The sequence below is a fragment of the Sinohyriopsis cumingii genome, chromosome 8, assembly GCF_028554795.1.
Source record: "Sinohyriopsis cumingii isolate HCF-2022 chromosome 8, ASM2855479v2, whole genome shotgun sequence".
In the NCBI taxonomy this organism is placed as follows: domain Eukaryota; kingdom Metazoa; phylum Mollusca; class Bivalvia; order Unionida; family Unionidae; genus Sinohyriopsis; species Sinohyriopsis cumingii.
In genome coordinates, this window is record NC_142968.1 from 117,097,947 (window position 1) to 117,117,878 (window position 19,932).

The window sequence follows — 19,932 nt, forward strand, 5'->3', positions numbered from 1 at the left end:
TTTTCCTCTTACACCAACGTAGCAAACCAAGCACGGGAGGGGGCCAAGAGAACCATTACGAACGCTTTGTAAATGATACCCGCAGAATTCACCTCTACATGATTTATTGCACGGAGTTGTCGACCCAATCATCAACCATTTGCATTTATTCATTATACTATATTCTTTTATTTAAATACTTGTTTTAATTATATGGATGAGTTTGAGAGATTAGCAGTAATTAAGCCCTGGAAAAATATTAAGTTCAATCTCGATAGAGTCCTCAAGGACACACCAAAAGCGTTAATAAACGATAAAACCCTGTTGAATAAAATACGCGATTGTATCAATGAATTCAAACGTGATGGTGCATCTCATAGTTGGTCAACATTTCGAATTGATGGTGTTGTTGATGCTACCATGAACGACAACCGCGCAGCAATGATAATATCACAACTTGACGGTAAAAGGTATTTCTTCAGAGTAAAATTCATTGTCCGGGTGGAATCAGGCGATTGGATCATACGTGATAAATTTGAACCAGTTTTCAGCGACAAGAAAACAGTCACTGTCAGCCGCGACTCCAAGCCGGGGTTGTTAACCGGAATTGACAGACCATACTATGAACGAGCGTATCCTGAAACAGCAGTTGTTTATGGAATATACCCGTTAAATAAGAAACCTGATATCGGAAAACTGAAACCGATGAAACAGTCAACGGGGATAAATTGTGTAGCAGAACGAATAATAGAGCATTTTACAAACGCATGTCGAGGAAACAAATTGACTGATTTACGACGTAGCAAAATCAACCAGTGGGAACTAACCGTAAAAGAGCGTGGAGCAACCATCAGCGACATAGCGAGATTAGAAACGTCGTTGAGATTTCCAATAACCGTTACAACGATAACCGGTGAAGTATTATACGAATCGAAGTATAAATCGAAGGGAGCCCCAATCAAAATTATTGATCATAACGAACACGCATGGACGCCCGCGATCACAATATTTCCACGGGATAGAACAGTAAAGTATATACCCGAAGAATTCCTGGGAGAACAATTCTCCAGGGATGGTTTTCTCGCGGAGAGGAAACTATTTGATGCTATTGCCTACTTGTGTAAAAACGACCCTGTATCAGTGTGGTTACTTCGCAGCGCTGAAAACGATGCGGATACCTTTGATCAGTTTGTAAGACCAAACGGCGAATTATATCGCACTGAAGCATTTCACAACAGGATGAAAAAAACCGCCATGGAATTTGAAGAGCATGATGAACAACTGCTAACAAATTGTTTTACGATTCCATCGGTTGTAGCTCATGTTGCAGCAAGGAAAAATGCGTGGAGACCAACGCACAAGGAATTTCTGCCGGATGTACAATCCAGTTGTTTGGAATACTATCACGGTGGACTATGGAACACTGAATACAGCCGCGACGCTATGATCTCGGTTGATATGGTTGCCTGTTATCCAGCGAGTTTTCTCGGGTATGGATCCGCCGCTGAGTACTTTAGACGATTTGGACACCCCAGTCATGAAATGACTCGTGTTGCTATTAATGGACCACTGCCTGATTTTGATTTAACCGGATTCGCTCGCATAGTATCATTTGAATTCGCGGCAGGACTCCATCGCTGTTGCTATATTTGGATCGGTAGACACATGGCTGAAAAGAAGTGGCTGCCAATAGCGCTGCTACGGTATATGATTGATTGTAGCATGCTAGTTTCGTTGATTGTCAGTGACGCGATTATATCATACCGGGCACAGACTGAAGTCTGGTTACCAGAACCGGAGCGTCTAGATAGCATAATTGACGAGTCCAGAAAAAACATTGATGCCGACGAGGAATATATCATCGAATGGTCCAGGAGGATATTCAACCAACGAAACCGCGAGGCAAAAGATCTCGGTAGAAGAATAATTGGTAAGTTCACACAAGGTGGAAAAAACCACGACTACAAACGATATTGCTCACGGCTGATTATAGATGACGCAGAATATGATTTCGTAATCAAGGACGCAGTGGCAAAAAATAGATACGTGAACTGCAAAACAGCTGTCTTGTCCAATGGAACGAGGTTGGGTACAGTTGTTACCTACAGCGACGGAGACAGCCCGGCGTATCCACATTTGAGGGCGTCTATGCTGGGTTATGCCACTATTAATTTATTCTCGATGATAAATAGATTCCCCGACACCGCGGTTAGAGTAGCCGTTGATTCGTTTTATGTTGACGTAGCGTATAAGGAAAACGTAGCCGGGTTTACTAGTCCGGACGAGAGTTGGGGTACATGGAGAATTAAAAATGAAATACGACGCGATTATTCCCCGTCAGCGGATGTCACCGTTGAGAACAACTACTTACGCGGTGATAAATTGTCAGAATGGTCTAATGCACCATCGTGTTCTGATCCAATTTGTAGACACAAAACAGTTTATTTAAGCGGCTGTGGCGGGTCAGGAAAGACGACTCGGGCAATTGAATTATTTCGAACGCGGGCAAGTATAATCGTGCTTACACCGACCCATAGACTAGCGCGAGAAATAAAACAACGAAATGTTGACGCCGTTACTTATCACAGCTTTTTTCGATACAGCGGCGGTGAGTGGACTCCTGATCGAATGGGTGAAAAATTTATTCCTGACATTATCATCTGGGATGAGATATGTACTGTTTCGTTAGATACTTTACAAATGTTTCTTGAGTGGTTGCTGCGCGCGAATACAGCGGTAATCATGTGTGGGGACCATGGCCAACCACCACCATTTGTCGGCGAGGGTCCACATGATTGGTTGAGCGGGTTCGTAGACTATTATGAAGAAACCGATACTGATTATCGAGCACTTGATGAACAACTGCGCGAGGTTAAAAAACTAATCAGATTACAGCCGGATAAAATTCAATGTGAAATAATTCGCGAGGTGATTCCGGAAACGCCGTTAAATGAATTCTGGGAAACATGGAGACCAAACGATTTGATTGTAGCGAGTAGAAAGATAGTCAGAGACACACTTCAGCGGAGGTTGTTTACGTTGCATAAGGAAAAGTTTCCAACGCGTCCAGTGCCGTTATGTTATAGACCCGCGGACACACGGCGGCAGAACATTGAAGTTGAAATTCCAGCCCCGACAGCGTCGGGGACAAAAAAACAAATTCTCGTGCTGAATGATATCGTGCTCGTTGATATCGGTGTCGTCGAGGACGCGCTACGTGCTGATAAATCCCCGTGGACGCTAGGATACGCAACAACAATACATTCCTCGCAAGGACTAACCATCACGGACACAATTGTTTGGATGGTTGATAATCGCATCGAATGGTCGAATCTAGTCTATCTTGCAGTGTCCAGAGTACGAAGGATAAATCAGCTTCGAAGAATTGTTGTTGACGAAGTCAGTGACGGAGTCACCAACGACATTATCGATGCAAGCGTCATTGATAGAAAACTCTCGGGTTACCGCCAACAGGATAAAAAAAAACAGCGGCGTTTTGATATTGATGCCGAATTAATAATCTCGCTACGACAACAACAGAATAATCACTGCGCGAGTTGCAATTGTATAATGAGTTGGCGTTATTCGGATAAAGACACTCGCCAATTTACCGTGGATAGGATCGATAACAGTCTCGGTCATGTTAAAAACAATGTGAGGTTGACCTGTCTTGAGTGCAATAGACGCAACGGCGCTAGTTAAGACCACGCGGGGGTAATTGAGTATCGTCAGGTATCACTTGTAGTTGCTCGCGTGTAAATCCGCGCTGAGGAGCAGTTGAATCCAGTCTGTAGATCGGTGGTCTACCAGTTGATCGTGTTATCGTTGATATGTTATGTGTGGTAACACTCCAAATAGGATCAGTAGCTCTTTTTTTTACCGCCTTCAAGCTCTCCTGGTTCATATAGATATCTCACGGTGACATCGCCAAGAATCGGCTTGGAAACGCTATTTATTTTTGATTTTCCGGGTATATACTCGTATTTAATCGCGTCGCTGGGCTTCATGTTGATTACTCGGGTAATCTCGTTATTTAACGCTGCAATTACACCTGGCAACCTTTTAACCCATTCACGAGATCGTTTTTCTTGGATGAATTCCTTCGCGTATTGATATCCAAATAACCGTTCAGCGAGAGTCCGATTGAATCGTTCAACAATTGCCTGATCACGATGTAGCGCAGTATGACCTCGTCGTACCGCGACGCTATGATGTTTTAGCGTTGATAAAACAGCGCCGCGAAATTCACTACCGGGACCAACTTGTAATAGATTTGGCCAGCGCAGAGAACCTCTTTGATAAATTCTTTCAAACGCAGCGGCTACTTCAGTTGCTGACTTTGTTTTTAACGGCTCCGCTTGTTTGTATCGACTCGCAACATCAACTACGGTTAGCGCGTATTTGTAACCGTTGTCATGCGGCAAAAATAGTATATCAGCCTGATGAACTTCATTAGGTACGCTGACATCAAAGCGCGAGAAGTTGATTTGTTTAGGCGGTGGTAGATAGATTTGCCATATAGCCTGTTTGGATAACCAATTAGCCGCAGTGGTCTTTGTTACCTTTGCAGCGCTTGCAAGCTTACCAATTGCGGCCTTCCCCTTCCAGTATCCTCTCGGAGAATAATAGATGGATTCCATGTTGTTATTAATTACCAGCGCCCATCATTAATTTACCTTTCATAGCCGATTTCACCAACCATGAGGCCAATTTTTCTTTGACGGATTTATCAGGAATAGCATTTAATGCGTGAATTAATTTTACATCCGCGATATGACGCTGTTGCAGATCGCTACTTTTGTAAGCAACATCATGAGCATGACACGCCTTATCGATAGCGTTTATTGGATACTCACCGGGTTTGGGCTGATTTTGATCATCGAGTCTGATATCTAATCGTGTTCCGGGGCCACAGTAGTTATATCCTGGGAGGTGCTTTTCTCCTGGATACTTTGCCCACGGTGTTCCGGGGAGTTTTGCCAATTTGGCTGCGATGTCACCTCCTCGCTTTTTTTTAAAACATCCCCGGGTCTAGCAGAAATAAATCTAAATTTCTTTGTACCGCATTGTACACACTTACCAGTAAGCGCCGATCTATTATTTCTTGTTGTAACGGTTGTCATATCATTTGTGCCAGTACGCACTCTACACTTCACACAATATAGATCCATAATTTATGTATAGAAATATGAATATAATTGATTTTTCGGCGACTAAAACAAGAGAACCAGTTAAGCATGTTGCAGCGTTACCAAACTCGATCCGGATGATTATCATCGGACCATCTGGATCCGGCAAGACACAATTGTTACTCAATTTAATAATGAGATGGATGAAGTGGGATAAGTTGTATTTGGTTGCTCCTAGCGTAGATGATCAACGATGCTACGAGGTGTTGAAAGATTTCAACGAGAATGCATCAGCGATCGCTAAAAAAAATGTCATCGAGTTTATTACAGATATCAATGATGCACCGGGTATTGATGATATTGATGGCGACGTTAACAATCTAGTCGTGTACGATGATGTTATGTTAGACAATCAAAAAAACCCAGCTAGGATATTTTCCAGAGGCAGGCATAAAAACACTGACGTGATATATGTCACTCAACGATACACTCAGATTCCAAAAGTAATTAGAGACAACTGTAATATTCTTGCTGTGTTCAACGGCGTTGATACACACACGCTACGAAATATTTGGCAGACATGGTGCGGCGGTGACATGGACTTTAATGTTTTTCGAAACTTTTTTAGTCATGCTCAGTCGACCCCACATGGATTCGTAACGATAAATTTACATGATCCTCGGACACGATATCGTATCGGACTTGACCAAATATTCGGTTAGTTGTAAATAATTTTCATTGTAAATAACCACTTAGCAGCAGAGGGGGCGATGACATCGACGCGGTCGTCGATGTGCTTACCGGACGCTGACGACGCTGGGGATCGGCGCGCAGAAGGTGTTAATTAAACCAAATGACGTCACCATCGTGTAGGATGGACCGACGTCGTTTTTTTTTTACCAGCGCTGATTACACCGGATCCGCTGAGTGCAGAAGTAATAATTAAGCAAAATAACGATTGGACAAAATGTCCGATTCGCCCCCCCTGCTGCTTTCCTTGCATACATATATACATAGTGTTAACAGTATCAGGCAACACTATTTATACAATTATTTCGGTAATTGCATGGAGACAGTTCACACGCACCAATTTTACCCAATATGCCAATGGGTTTAAACCTGTTATGCAAATATCTATACACAAGGACAATCAGTATAGTTTGAATCCCTTTCGAAATGTAACAAAGAAAGGAAAACTGGAATAAGAAAAGAAAATTATTACAGAACCTATTATATTTCTAGTTAAAATCATAAGCATTGTTATGTATATTTGATTTAATTTAATTGTTTATTTGTTAGTTTTAATTTTTGTTATTCCATTACATGCTATTGTAATGTAATTTTGTTTACTGGATTTGACATTTTCCAGAAATTAATTTGACCTGACTGTTTGTTTTCGTAAACACTTAATAATAGAAACTTTGTATTTGATGCTGACCCTGTTCCTGACCTTGGTTCAGAATCAGTAAAAGTTGAAGTAAACAACTTCCTTTTTATCTTTTTTTATTCTTTCTCGGAGTAAAATCATTGGTTTTGGTCAAGGCCATACTGAGAGTACGTGATGATAGGCATGTAAAAAGCTTCAACGTTGTTCTAGAAACATGATCATGTGACCCTCATACTGGAATCTGTTTTGCGTCTTAAATTAGTGCATAACTATTTTCTATAGAGAATTTTAGTCAGTTGGGCTATAAACCATTAACACTTTAAGGTGTTTTGTTGCGATCAGTTTGAGCTGAAATTCTATTTTATGGAATTATTAATTCTTTTTCCTGGAAATATTTATGAGCTCATACAGAATTCTTGTGCAAAGATATTTATTGAAATTTTATTCGTAATTCAAAACTGGAATATTATTTTATGTGGTTCAACAAGGAACTGTTGACACATCAGGACAACACTGACCACATCGTCCTCCATCTTGGATTTCTTGTATCAGGTCTCTAACTCAGAATCATTTAGGACTTTTTATTTCAAGGATTTCTATTTATTAATTCTTGGATTTTTCTTGGATTTGATTCGTAGAATCGTAAGTTCTTTTTCTCATTTTTACCTAGTTTTTCGAGGGAAATAAATTATTTGTTAAATTTTACAAAGCTTGTTGTCTTCACTCTTTCCATGTTACTGTATTAAAGAGCCCAAAACGTAACAGTGTGTAGAATATTTGATGTTTGATACTGGGATTATTTTTACATTAAAAAAAAAACTTTTGATTAATGGAAGTTACAAGAATCTTCATTTAAATAAATGAGACTTTCGTCTAAAAATGCTTCTTCCAACATGCACATGAGTTATTTCCCTTTCATATGAATACCTCATTCATATTCTGATTTCATCAAGTATCTGAGCTTTTTCTGTCTACGTTAGATTTTTTAAGAAGTATTGTGTAATAAAATGATAATTGCAAGACTATTTATTTCATTTGCATGTAATGGACGTACATACGGAAATTGAACTCAATGTCTAAGTCATAGTGGTTACAAAAGTTTACATCCTATCTAAAATCTTCTACGCCATTCATATTCCAGTTTCGACAACAAATGGTAATACAACCAATCTAAATTGTTGCAGGATCAATCCGCAATATTCCGATATTTCACATAGCAATCTTTTTCAATAAGTTGAATATTTCTGTATATTGAGTATTCTATCTTTCCAATTATATTTTAAATTACTCTGTTCTAAGAAACCTATTATAGTTATGTACACTAAAGAACAGACTTCATTTCTGAATATGATGTATTTCAGAGACAACTCTGATCATTGTTGATAGTTTTAATTGTGAACATGTTTCCTATATTTCCTTGCATCTATTCCAAAGTCAATTGACCCAAATCGGGATTGAAAGTTCTTCCAACGGATATATCTACTGAAATTGGCTATAGCTGCGAACCTATGAATACCAAAGGAACATTTGATTTCGTTGTTCTGTACAATATCAAATTTTGCTGTATTTGTGTACACTCAAAGCAAATGCAATATAACTCATAAATGGAAACATTAATGATAAATATTTGTTTCTGTATCGAAGTGAAGATCTTGAAAAAGATGCATTTAGGAATTCGTGATCCTAGTGTAATATCTCCAGAATGTGACAACATTTCCCAGAATGCAACAACAGTATTGTAATTGGTGCCAAAAAGACATTAAGTAGAGATACGATCATTGATTCTGGATCATATTAAACAGGATGTATTTTGGCTTACACGTGACCTCAACTGCTTATACTTAATTTACTGTTTTCTACTCAGTTTAGCAGACACCTTATCGGAAAACAAAATCGGAATTAAAAGAAACGACACCGATCATATTCGTTACATTTAAGACTTTCCTTGATTGTATTAGCCCATATAAGAGGCATGTAATGAAACGAGCAAGGCAGCGTTAGCAATAGACTATCATTTTCATATAACATCTGTTATACACGTGAACCAAAATTTACATTGTCCCCAGATTGACCCAAGGATGTTTTTAATGGTAAGTCCCACTGTCCCTAGGGTATCCCTATTCACTACTGTTATACACGTGAACCAAACGATGAGTGTCCAGCTTTCTTTAAATAAGTTTTAATTCAAATACATATAGTTGGAGATTACAGCATGGGCAATGTTGAAGGTAAAGGGTTAAAACGAAAGTGAAAGGCATATGGCATTCGTATCTTTGATTGTAAATGAGAGAGAAAACAAAAATGGCAGATGATACTGAGTTTTAATGAAATAGAAAAGAAATGCTGAATAGACAAATTGAAGAGTTTTTTGTTGAAACAGTAAGTACACAAAGCACTAATCACAAAGATTATACATGAAAGAAAGAAGGTACTCGGTAAATAAAGATAATTAAAGTGTAAAATGGTGAAAAACATACAGTGGTATAAAGTAGAAGAACAAAAGAAAGGAAGACTAAATTTGAGATTAAAAGTAAACAGTAATTCCTTGTAAAAGTGAATCGTGTCAGTCATTGAAAACTCTAATTACTATGTTATATTACGTTCATGCATTGTTTAGATATTGTTAGTGATTCATTTTTAGAAGGATTTAAAGGTTTAAGCCAATTATTTAATCATTGAATGATTTTGTCGAAGTCATAGTCCTTGTTATTAGTTAGACTTGTATACTCTGGAAAAGTAAACTTACACTGGAGTGTACATCATGAACAATCTATCGTATATATATATATATATATATATATATATATATATATATATATATATATATATATATATATATATATATATATATATATATATCTGTGTGTGTGTGTGTGTGTGTTGTGTGTGAGTGTGTGTCAGGTGGTACATCTCATTGTGTTTTCGGAGTGGAGATATATTGGTATTGATCGGCCTCAATGTTTCAGGTCCTTTAGAGACCCATTGAAACCTATAAATTCTAATGTATCTCCACTCCTAAAAAAACAGGAGAATTACCACCCGCTGACGTCTGATTCTGCGATGGCTAGAAAAAAAGTTTTTAAAGGCCTCGTATGATGCTAGCAGCTTTACGTTTATGGACGAATCCATTATGTCACAAGCGATCAAAAGGTTTACTTATACCACACAACACAATCTAATTTCCTTACCTGTATCTACTGCTTTGCAAAACATATCACTCGCGTTTGTGAACTGAGTGTCTGTAGAATCCAGGTATAAAGCCACGCTGGAAAGATATATAGAATATATTTTCTTTTCCTGTGTTAATACCAGATATATTTCATCGTGTGGTATCAACAATATGATATCTTAACGAGTGGCATAGCCACGAGTTAAAAAATATAGTTTTTGGTACCACAAGATTAAATATATTATTTATTATTGTAGGAAAAGAATATTTGTTTTCATTATATCCCAAACGTGCTCCAAAATCGAAGTTTAGAAGAAGAAAATCACTCTTCGGCATAAAACACCCCCTACCCGGATTCGTCAATTCACCTGACTTTCATAGCTTGATCATATACTTGACTTAAGAAAGACGTAGGATGGGGTTGACATAATCTGTCACAGTAAATTACATTTTTGTCATTTTGTAAACTATTCGATGCAAATCTGATTCAGCAATGCATCACAACGGTTTCTGTCATTGTTATCAAGGAAGTAAGGGGAGATAACTTGAGCGTGAAGCTAACGGCTGTGGTCAAATTTCATTATCAAAGTTTAATTTCTATATCTGAAAGGTAAGGCAGTTTCTATTTATTTCTTTTAGCTCAGAATGTATTCCTTTTTGTTGTTGCAGGTTAAAGTTTAAAAGGCACACAATCAAGGGTGCATGGCATGATGGGAACTCATATAGTTTTACATGTGAAGATATAATGATATATTTTTTCATGTGAAAATATACGGATATATTTTTATATGTGAATATATATGAATGACGAAAAAAAATATGAAAATTATTTTCGGCAAAAGACCGCTATGTGAAGATACTTCACATCTAAGTATTTAATAAAAATATTACTTTCGCGAATGTAACTAAATACATGTTTACACACCCATCATTCAATCATTTTGTCAACAGCATTGAGAAGAAATATTGGTCTGTATTAGTCAAAAAGGAAGGGAAGTGACAAACGTTTACAAACTGGAGAAACGCTTACTTCTTTCTAACTTTGTGGAAAAATAGCTGCTCTAAAAGACTGGTTAAAAAGCGAACAAACGTGGATGCTATAGTTCATTAGCAAAAACGCGCATAATTTATATCTACACACAATAGGGACCAGAAGCCATACCAGGAAGAAGGCTTTTGAGAATATTTCTCACTTCGGCAGGCGTCAGATATTTAGACTAAACCTTGCCTCTGCATACAAATTATATCAAGGAAAAATGTTATCTTATATACATTGCAGTATAAATGTCGCTCAATGCTTCAACTTGTCAGTTCTTTGATGATTATCGACCGTTATATTGAAGGCAAGAAATACATGTCTGAGGGCTGATGAGAACATTTATGGCAGATACAGAATCTTTAGAACATGTCGTGGATTTCAGATTTGTTGATAATTTTTCAGACTGTATGTTAGACTTGTGGAACTAGTGATAACTTCTTTATTCTACAGGAAACAAAATTTAGTCCAATGTGAGGGAAGGTCAGATTGCTTGACTTTTCGACAGGGTCCAGTACGTTTGCGTATTGACCTTTTTCATTGTCGTACATTATATTGAAGATCTGATAATTTAACTTTGAAGGTATATTTCAGAATACGTTCCTCAGATATCAAGACTATGTTGTAAGTGATATTCATTGGCGAATTTATATGTACTCTTGCGTTACGTCTACAACCAGTTGGGATAGATCCCGATGGTTTTCGCGGGATGCGAGGATTGTTTGTCATGTGTCTTGGCTTTATATATATTGCGTACCGTAGACCTAAAAATCTCAAAGACCATCTGTTACATGCCAGAGTATCTTCAAACAAAACCACATATTCAGGCACATGCCGTTGCAAAGAAAAGTGTTGCCTAATTTGCAATCATATGCCCGAGACTCTCCCTTTGCGTCTAAACAAAATTATCGCCAGTCATCAGTTCTGCACCAGACGCAAATTTTGAGCTAATATCTACCTAAGTAATTACATTTTGTATGACTTTTATTGTCTTTTATATTATTATTATTATTATTATTATTATTAGTAGTAGTAGTAGTAGTAGTAGTATAGTTCTTGTACATTATCCCGACACACTATTATCCTAACGTCTTTCCTTCAGAACCTACTTGCATAACTCTACCGTGTTATAATTTCTTTGCCAAATCTTTTATTCGCGTTCATCTCTCACCAGGCTGTGTTTCCTTCCTTCGTTCACGACTTACTGGTTCGCTATGTGACGGACACAATATGCGAGTTGTTTTATTTACCCCACTGACGAGGAACTTGTTTAACCCAGAACGTTAAAAAACCGTTTCGAATTTGAGCCGTTATCAATTTTTCTGAACAGAGAGAGAGAGAGAGAGAGAGAGAGAGAGAGGGAGAGAGAGAGAGAGAGAGAGAGTAGTGCGGTTGGAAACACCATGTGTTTAATCCGGCAGTAAAAGAACTGTTAAGATGTTTTATATAGATACTATTTAAATAACTATTACGGTTGTGACGAGATCTAGAATGAATCCATTCAGTCTTTCAGTCCTGGAAAATATTTGAAAATGGCTGAAAGAAGAAACCGAGATTATGTAAGTGAGATGCAAGTGTGAGTAACAGTTCGAATGAAAGTTCTTACTGTGAAGTTGTAGAAAACTCCAAATTTATTAATAGATTGGAATCGAATCAACTTTGTATTTTAAAGGATAATATTTTTCAGTGTGAACGTCAACGATATGCCCTATATTTTTATCTTTGCAGCATGCTTACATCAACTCAACAAATCCATATAGCGGACTTTGCCAGCGTTTTGTGTGTTACGATCCCAAAAGGAATGACTGCTATACAAAAATTGCCGGTGATCATACTCTTTGCGGCAATCACAAGGTTCGACTCTCTCTCTCTCTCTCTCTCTCTCTCTCTCTCTCTCTCTCTCTGTGAACAATCTTCTATTTATTTCGATTGCAGAATCCATGACATTTTAGTGGATATTCCTGAGTTTAGTTATAAGTTACGTGGACACAGACAAAAATTTGAAGTTAAAACTTTCTTCCCTTTTCGGCAGCATGAATCACATCAGCCATGTTGTGGGGTTTGGTAGGGTTGGGGAGGGGTGCTCCCAATATAAGATTTATATTACCATAGAAGTCCCACCCCGGGTTCGATTTTGTAGGGAGTGAAATTAGTAACAGAGAGAGGTAGGGCTCCGAGCCCCCAGTCAGCAATGCCGACAGTTAAAGTATTGAGAACACAAAAGGTGAAATTCAAAAGAATAACAATTTAAAACAATTCAATATTCAAATGATAATAATATCCCAATTACTCTTCTTCCTCGCGACTAAATGATAGCCTATTGCATTCTTTGATTGATAGTGTCAGATCGCTTTTTCACCTGTCCTAGTTTTCTACTCATCTGTATCTCTCCTATCCCGCCAGTTTCTTCTCTCCTTCCGACGTCCCTCCTAATTCCTTCTCCTTGACTGCTCCTTCTCCAATTCCTCCTCCTCGACTCCTTTTCCTCCTCCTCCTTGACTCTACTCTGTTCTCCGACTAGCCTTAGATTATTTCTCCACTAGTCTCTATTCTGTCTCTCTCACCTAGAGACTCGGGACTAAACCACACCGGAAGTCTGTCCCCTAAAAGCTTCCCGTGAAAACACAAGGACGTTAGCATATTTCCTTAGCCATCTTGTCTCACACTAAATCAACAATCATCAAATAAAGGCTTTCACATTTTTCGGTCACGTATTCGTGCACATCGAAATACCCATACGTTCTTGTATGGTAAACAACGTCGTAATAAAAGCACGGTATCAACTACTTATCATACAGGCATCAGTAAATTGCGTCACCTCGGTATATATATATATATATTCTTAATCTCATTATACTGAACAATAGCACAACAATCAGACGCATTTCTGTACATTCACTCCCACTAGTGTACATAAAAAATCAAATATCCATAGTAACTCATTTTACACACTGCAACCATTCTCCAAAGTTACAATTCAATTCAACAGTTGCAAAATCTAAAAATATCACATGAATAAATGCATTAGTTTACTACGAAGTAACCCAATAGCGAATTGCAATATTAATTCTAACCACGATCTAGCAATCTACATAATTCTTTACATAATCATGGCTCATTTCTCAAATACGCATGTAAATTAAACACTACAAAGGTAATTCTACGTACTAACGATTCTAGTAATAAAGTATACATACTGCACATAATTACAATTACAATGCCGTAATATTCTGCAACAATCGAGCAAATAACTCACTGGCCTTTACGAAGCTTTGACTTTCCTTAGAACTTCCTAAGTTTTCCCACCAATTTACGAGTGGATTTCCCGGAGTTATTGCTTTAACTTTCCAGCACGATATTTCACAATTACTGAAGTTTCTAGTCTAAATTACTCAATTAAATTCGGGTTGAAATGGTGACCACACCCTCTTTCAATTCCGATTGAATATCGATTCTACCCTGTTTTATTCAACTTAGCAGACAATGCTCCGGCCGTATGTCAACGTGGTGAAATTTACGACGCCTATAAGGGTCCTTTGTTCTTAAACAAAGCCTTCAACATTCACATGTGGTTTTTGACACCCAACAAAGCTGGCTCTCGTAACAATTACGAACAGGACCACTATAGCCGCAGGGTCTAATATATATACATGGCTTCTAACCAGTTCCTTTGTTCTTAACTTACGTAATCGCGGGCAGGCAACTTGACACATGTAGACAAAAAAAGACCTTCTATTTTACAGGCCACTCCCCCAGAGCAGCAGGGAAGTTCTACAGACCAGACTGCCAGACCAAAATAAAGCCTCCTACGAGAACTTTCTCCGTAGAAGCCTCAGATTTCAAAAATAAGCCTTCCCACGAAAATTAATTTGCGTAAATTCAACCCCGATTGCAATTTTTGTGTGCAAATTCCGATGATTCTGGACAAAGATTTTTTTGGGGGGGGAAATTTATTCCGTCGACGAAGTTTGCAAAGTTTGGCTGCGAGTCTCATGAATAAATTTGATCAAGACCGATTCGATATCTACTACGCGGATCGTGAAGATTAATCGTGATAAAACCGTGCGGTGTTGCCTGGGCGCGGCTGAAGAAATTTTTGAATTTGTTTATGTCCATATCGCCGTTGCACCAAGTCTGATGAATATTTCTCAACGTGTGAGTATCAACGCCATTGAAAACCGACAAAATATTACAATTGTCCCTAATTACCTTTGGAATTTGCGTATATCGCTGCGTCACGTAAATAACATCGGTGTTCTTGTGTCGGCCACGCGAAAATATCCTAGCCGGATTAGTTTGCTTATCCAGCATAACATCATCGAATACAACAAGATTATTAACATCGCCATCTAAATTTTCCACGGATGGAGTTTCATTGATGTCTGTGATGAATTCGATTGTGCCTTCGTCGGTATTGTCGCTAAATTCCTTTAGCACTTGATAACAACGCTGATCATCAACGGACGGTGCAACCAAATACAACTTATCCCATTTTAACCATCGCATTATCAAATTTAGCAACAACTGCGTCTTTCCAGAACCGGACGGGCCAATAATTATCATCCTAATCGAATTTGGTAACACCGCGTTGTGTTTCACCTGCTCGCGTCGCTTCGTGGCTGAAAAATCAATTACATTCATGTTACTAGAATACATGGATCTATATTGTGTTAAGTGTCGCACGCGCACAGCTACGATAAATCCAACCGAAATCGTCACACGCAATAACAGGAACGCAATTGCAGGAGAATGCGAAGTTTGTAAGACGCGCAAATTTAGATTTGTAAAAAAAAAAATAGAAGAACCGGAGGAGATATTACCGCCTCCATGAAAAATCTACCCGGGTTGCCCTGGGCGAAATATCCCGGAGAAAAGCATTTGCCAGGATACAATTACTGCGGACCCGGCACAAGGCTCGATATAAGACTCAACGATAATAATCAACCAAATCCCGGCGAAGATCCAGTAAACGCCATCGATAACGCGTGTTACTATCACGATCTTGCGTATCGTAGCGGGGATTTACAACAAAGACATCTAGCTGATATCAGGCTAATTCACGCAATAGACGCGATTCCTGACAAAAGTTTCAAAGAAAAATTGGCAACTTGGTTGATAAAAGGCGCGATGAAAGGTAAATTAGTACTCGGTGCTGGTAAATAATAATGGAGCAGATATATTATTCTCCGCGAGGTTTTTGGCGAGGAAAATCAGCAATAGCCAAACTCGCCAAGGCAGCAAAAGTAAAACAGTCCGTTGCTGAATCGTGGCTATCGAAACAGGCGGTCTGGCAAATTTATCTTCCTCCACCAAAGAAAATACCGTACGCGAGTTTCTCCGTCAGTGTCCCTAATGAAGTTCATCAGGCTGATCTCATGTTTCTTCCTCATGATACCGTTGACGGAGTCACATACAAATATGTCCTTACCATCATTGATATCGCTAGCAGATACAAGGAAGCGGAACCGTTATCGAATAAAACAGCAACAGAAATTTCAAAGGCATTTGAGAAAATTTACTCGCGATCTCCGCTGACCTGGCCGAAGCTTCTCCAGGTTGATCCAGGTCGAGAATTTCTCGGCGCGGTTACTTCATTGATGAAAAAGAATAATGTTAAAATCCGTCGCGGTATTGTAGGTGTTCATCGCAATCAAGCTATCGTTGAAAGATTCAACAAAACACTAGCGGAAAGATTATTCGGATATCAGTACGCGCGAGAATTCATCCAAGATAATCGATCTCATGATTGGGTAACAAGATTACCTCACGTGATTAACGCGTTAAATAACGAGACAACTCGAATAATAGCAATGAAACCCGCAATTGCGATTACAAGATCGAAAATACCCCTAAAGCGAGATTCCACAATTCCGCCTGTGCTAGGTAGCGTCACTGTCAGGTATTTATATAAAGAAGGCGAGGTCGAAGGAGGAAGAAAATGAGCAACCGATCCAAACTGGAGCGTAACAACACACAAAATATCAGCCGTAACAAGATCATCGGGAAGACCAGCAATTTATTTCCTAGATTCGCTAGCGCCACAACGCGGATTTACCAAGGAAGAATTACAAATAATACCGAAAGATACTCAACTACCGCCAGCGTCATTAATGTGAAACCGAATTCTACCTAACTGAGATAATTTTCTTACTCTTGACACAGCTAAATACACTAAATTTGACCAGGAAATTCTATCATCGACAATCCAAACTTGGCCATCCACGGTTAATCCCTGCGATGAGTGTATCGTTGTTGCGTATCCAAGTTTCCATGGCGATCTTTCTGCGTTTATCGCGTCATTAACAAGATTAATATCAACAAGAATAATATCGTTTAGTACCAAGATCTTTTCCTCTCCGCATGGTAAAGTAACACTAATATTTTGTTTCCTGGTATCAGCGGGCCTGTAACACAACGGCACCTGTAATGTTGGAAATTTCTCGCAATGAAGCTTGAATAACATATCCTGAATAACATCGCGAACAATTTTCCTACTAGCAACAATCAGATGATCGGGACGCCATGAATTTAGAAAAATATCCATCGGAGTCTCGTCGATTATTCTTCTCATCACATCGCATTGAATTTTATTCGGTTGTAATCGAATTATTTTCTTAAATTCAGTCAGTAAAATATCATCGGATCTATAATCGGCGTCGATCTCTTCATAATAGTCAACGAAGTTCCTGAGCCACTCATGAGGAGATTCACCATCAATAGGATCAGGCTGGCCATGATCTCCACACATTATCACGGCGGTATTTTTCTCCTCCAGCCATGTCAGGAACGATTTTAATACAACTAAATTTACTGTGCAAATTTCATCAAATATTATAATTCTGTTGATATATTTATTTCCCATACGAGCCGAATCCCATAATCCACCGCTGTATTTGAAATAACTATGATACGTACAAGAATCAACGCCGCGTTGCCTTATTTCTCGCGCTAATCTGTGAGTTGGAGTCAACACTATCATATCGGATTTCGCAAATAAATTTATCGCTCGCGTTGTTTTACCGCTACCACCAGGACCATTCATGTAAACGAATTTACTACGTGAAATCGGGTCAAATGCAGATGCAGCCTTTGATATTTCCTCGCATTTATCTTGATGAAATTTATCGCAATCTTCGACATCGGCGTCCTCACAGTAATCTAGGATATCCTCGTTTTTTATCCTCCAAGTGCCCCAAAAGCCATCGGCGATTAAATTTTCTAGCCTATACTGATATTTCTTATCGATATAAAACGAGTCCGTTGCGACCCTTACCGAGATATCAGAAAATTTGTTTATCATCGATAGTAAATTTATACTCACATAAGCGAGCATCGATGATCTCAAATGCGTATACTGCGCTGATTCTCCGTCGAGATAGCTAATTATGGTACCCAACTTTACTCCGTCAATGATAATATTCTCTCTGTTGCAGAATATCCCTCGCGATACCGTATCGGCAATAATAAAATCCATCTCGGCATCGTTGATAAACAATCTAGCGTGTCGGTGTTTATGATCAACGGATCCTCCTTGAGTAAATTTGCCAATTATTTTTCTTCCGATATCCTTCGCGTTTTCACAATCCGTCGGTAGCCACACCTTAGTTTGTTTTCTATACGATATAATCGCCTCGCTAACCGTCAACGATATTAACATTGACGAATCCAGCATATACCTCAACAACACCGTAGGGACCCAACGACGCTGCGATAAATGCCGACCAAACCAAATATAGCAAATTTTATGTAAATTTTCAGCAAACTCGAATGAAGTAACACAAGCGAATCCGGTCATGACAAAATCAGGCAACGGTCCGTTAATTGCTACCCTTGTCATTTCGTTGGTGGGATGGCCAAATTTAGCAAAATAATCCGCACAATCGCCGTATCCGAGGAAACTTCCAGGATAGCACGCGCTCATGTCAACGGATATCATGTCTTCGAAATAATATTTGGTATTCCACAATCCGCCATGGCCGTATTCGATACAGCTAAGTTGAATATCATTGAGAAATTCATTCCTTGTAGGTTTCCACGAGTTTCTTTCTCTGGCAGCGTGAGCAGCAACAGATGGAACAGTAAAACAATTCGTTAATAACTGATCAGGATTTGACGAATATTTCACCGCGATATTTTTCATAGATTCATGTAATTTTTCATCACGGTAAATATCTCCTCGCGGCAATATAAACTGATCATATTTTTCTTCGCTCGAGAATAACCAAACTGATATTGGATCAGATGCGGCTAATATTTTGATATATCGGAACATGGCATCGGAATTGTCTTTTGCGCCTTCCACGGGATAAAATTTAACAACCCGATCTCGCGGGAATATCATTACCGACTGCGACCACGCATGTGAATTATGATCAATAATTTCGATTGGTACTCCTCGTGATCTATACGGCGACGAATATAATATTTCTCCCGATAGCGTTTTCACGGTAATAGGAAATTTAAGTTTCTTACTCAACACAGCAACATCATCAATCGATGCGCCATCAACAACTGTCTTCGCCCACGCGTTAATTTTATCCAACCTCAACTGTGTCAGACCAGATCCACGACGAGCGTTTTTCATGTGCTCGATAACACGCTCAGCCACGCAGTTTATCATCGGAGATTCTTTCATCGCAGGTAGATTTTTCATGTCAGGATTATTATTTAGTCGATAAATTCCATAAACAACAGCGCTAGATGGGTACGCCCTAGCATAATAAGGACCATCGATTCCCAATAATAATCCTGGCTTCGAATTTTTATCAAGGATGACGTTTTTCTTACCGCCACGCACGGGATCTCGTTTATCGCGAATAATCCAAGTGTCGTCAGGCATTTGTGCAATAAATTTTATTCCAAAGATAAATCGTTCTTCCTTGTGTTCGAATTTTATGTGCTCGATTATCTTCTTGGCCCGTTTCAGATTCATCGTAGCATCAACAGAGTTAGTTTTCCAAGTCGACCAAGTGTGAATCGCCCCATCATCGAAAAATTCTTTTTTGGCGCGATCGACCTCAGGAATGATATATTCTGCCTCATCAAGATCAAATGTATCCATTATTATATTTTAGACAAATGTTTAAATTATATAATGCAATGCAAATGGATACCAATCGGATCAACAAAATCATGCGACAAATCCTGCAGAGGCGAATATTGTGGTGCTCACATATACGCGATTCGACGAGGCAGTAAAGGACCACAACGGTGTTTAGTTTGCCAAGTTGGC

At 38.9% G+C, this 19,932-nt stretch overlaps 1 protein-coding gene across 1 annotated transcript in view; it reads left to right on the forward strand.

The window, feature by feature from the left end:
* Positions 1 to 19,932, forward strand: part of LOC149794475 (A disintegrin and metalloproteinase with thrombospondin motifs 12-like) — a 100,873-nt gene that overhangs the window by 55,427 nt on the left and 25,514 nt on the right. The window contains exon 10 of the mRNA XM_089966573.1: positions 12,429 to 12,554. Coding sequence (XP_089822699.1) covers positions 12,429 to 12,554 — 126 coding nt within the window. The remainder of the gene's footprint in view (positions 1 to 12,428; positions 12,555 to 19,932) is intronic.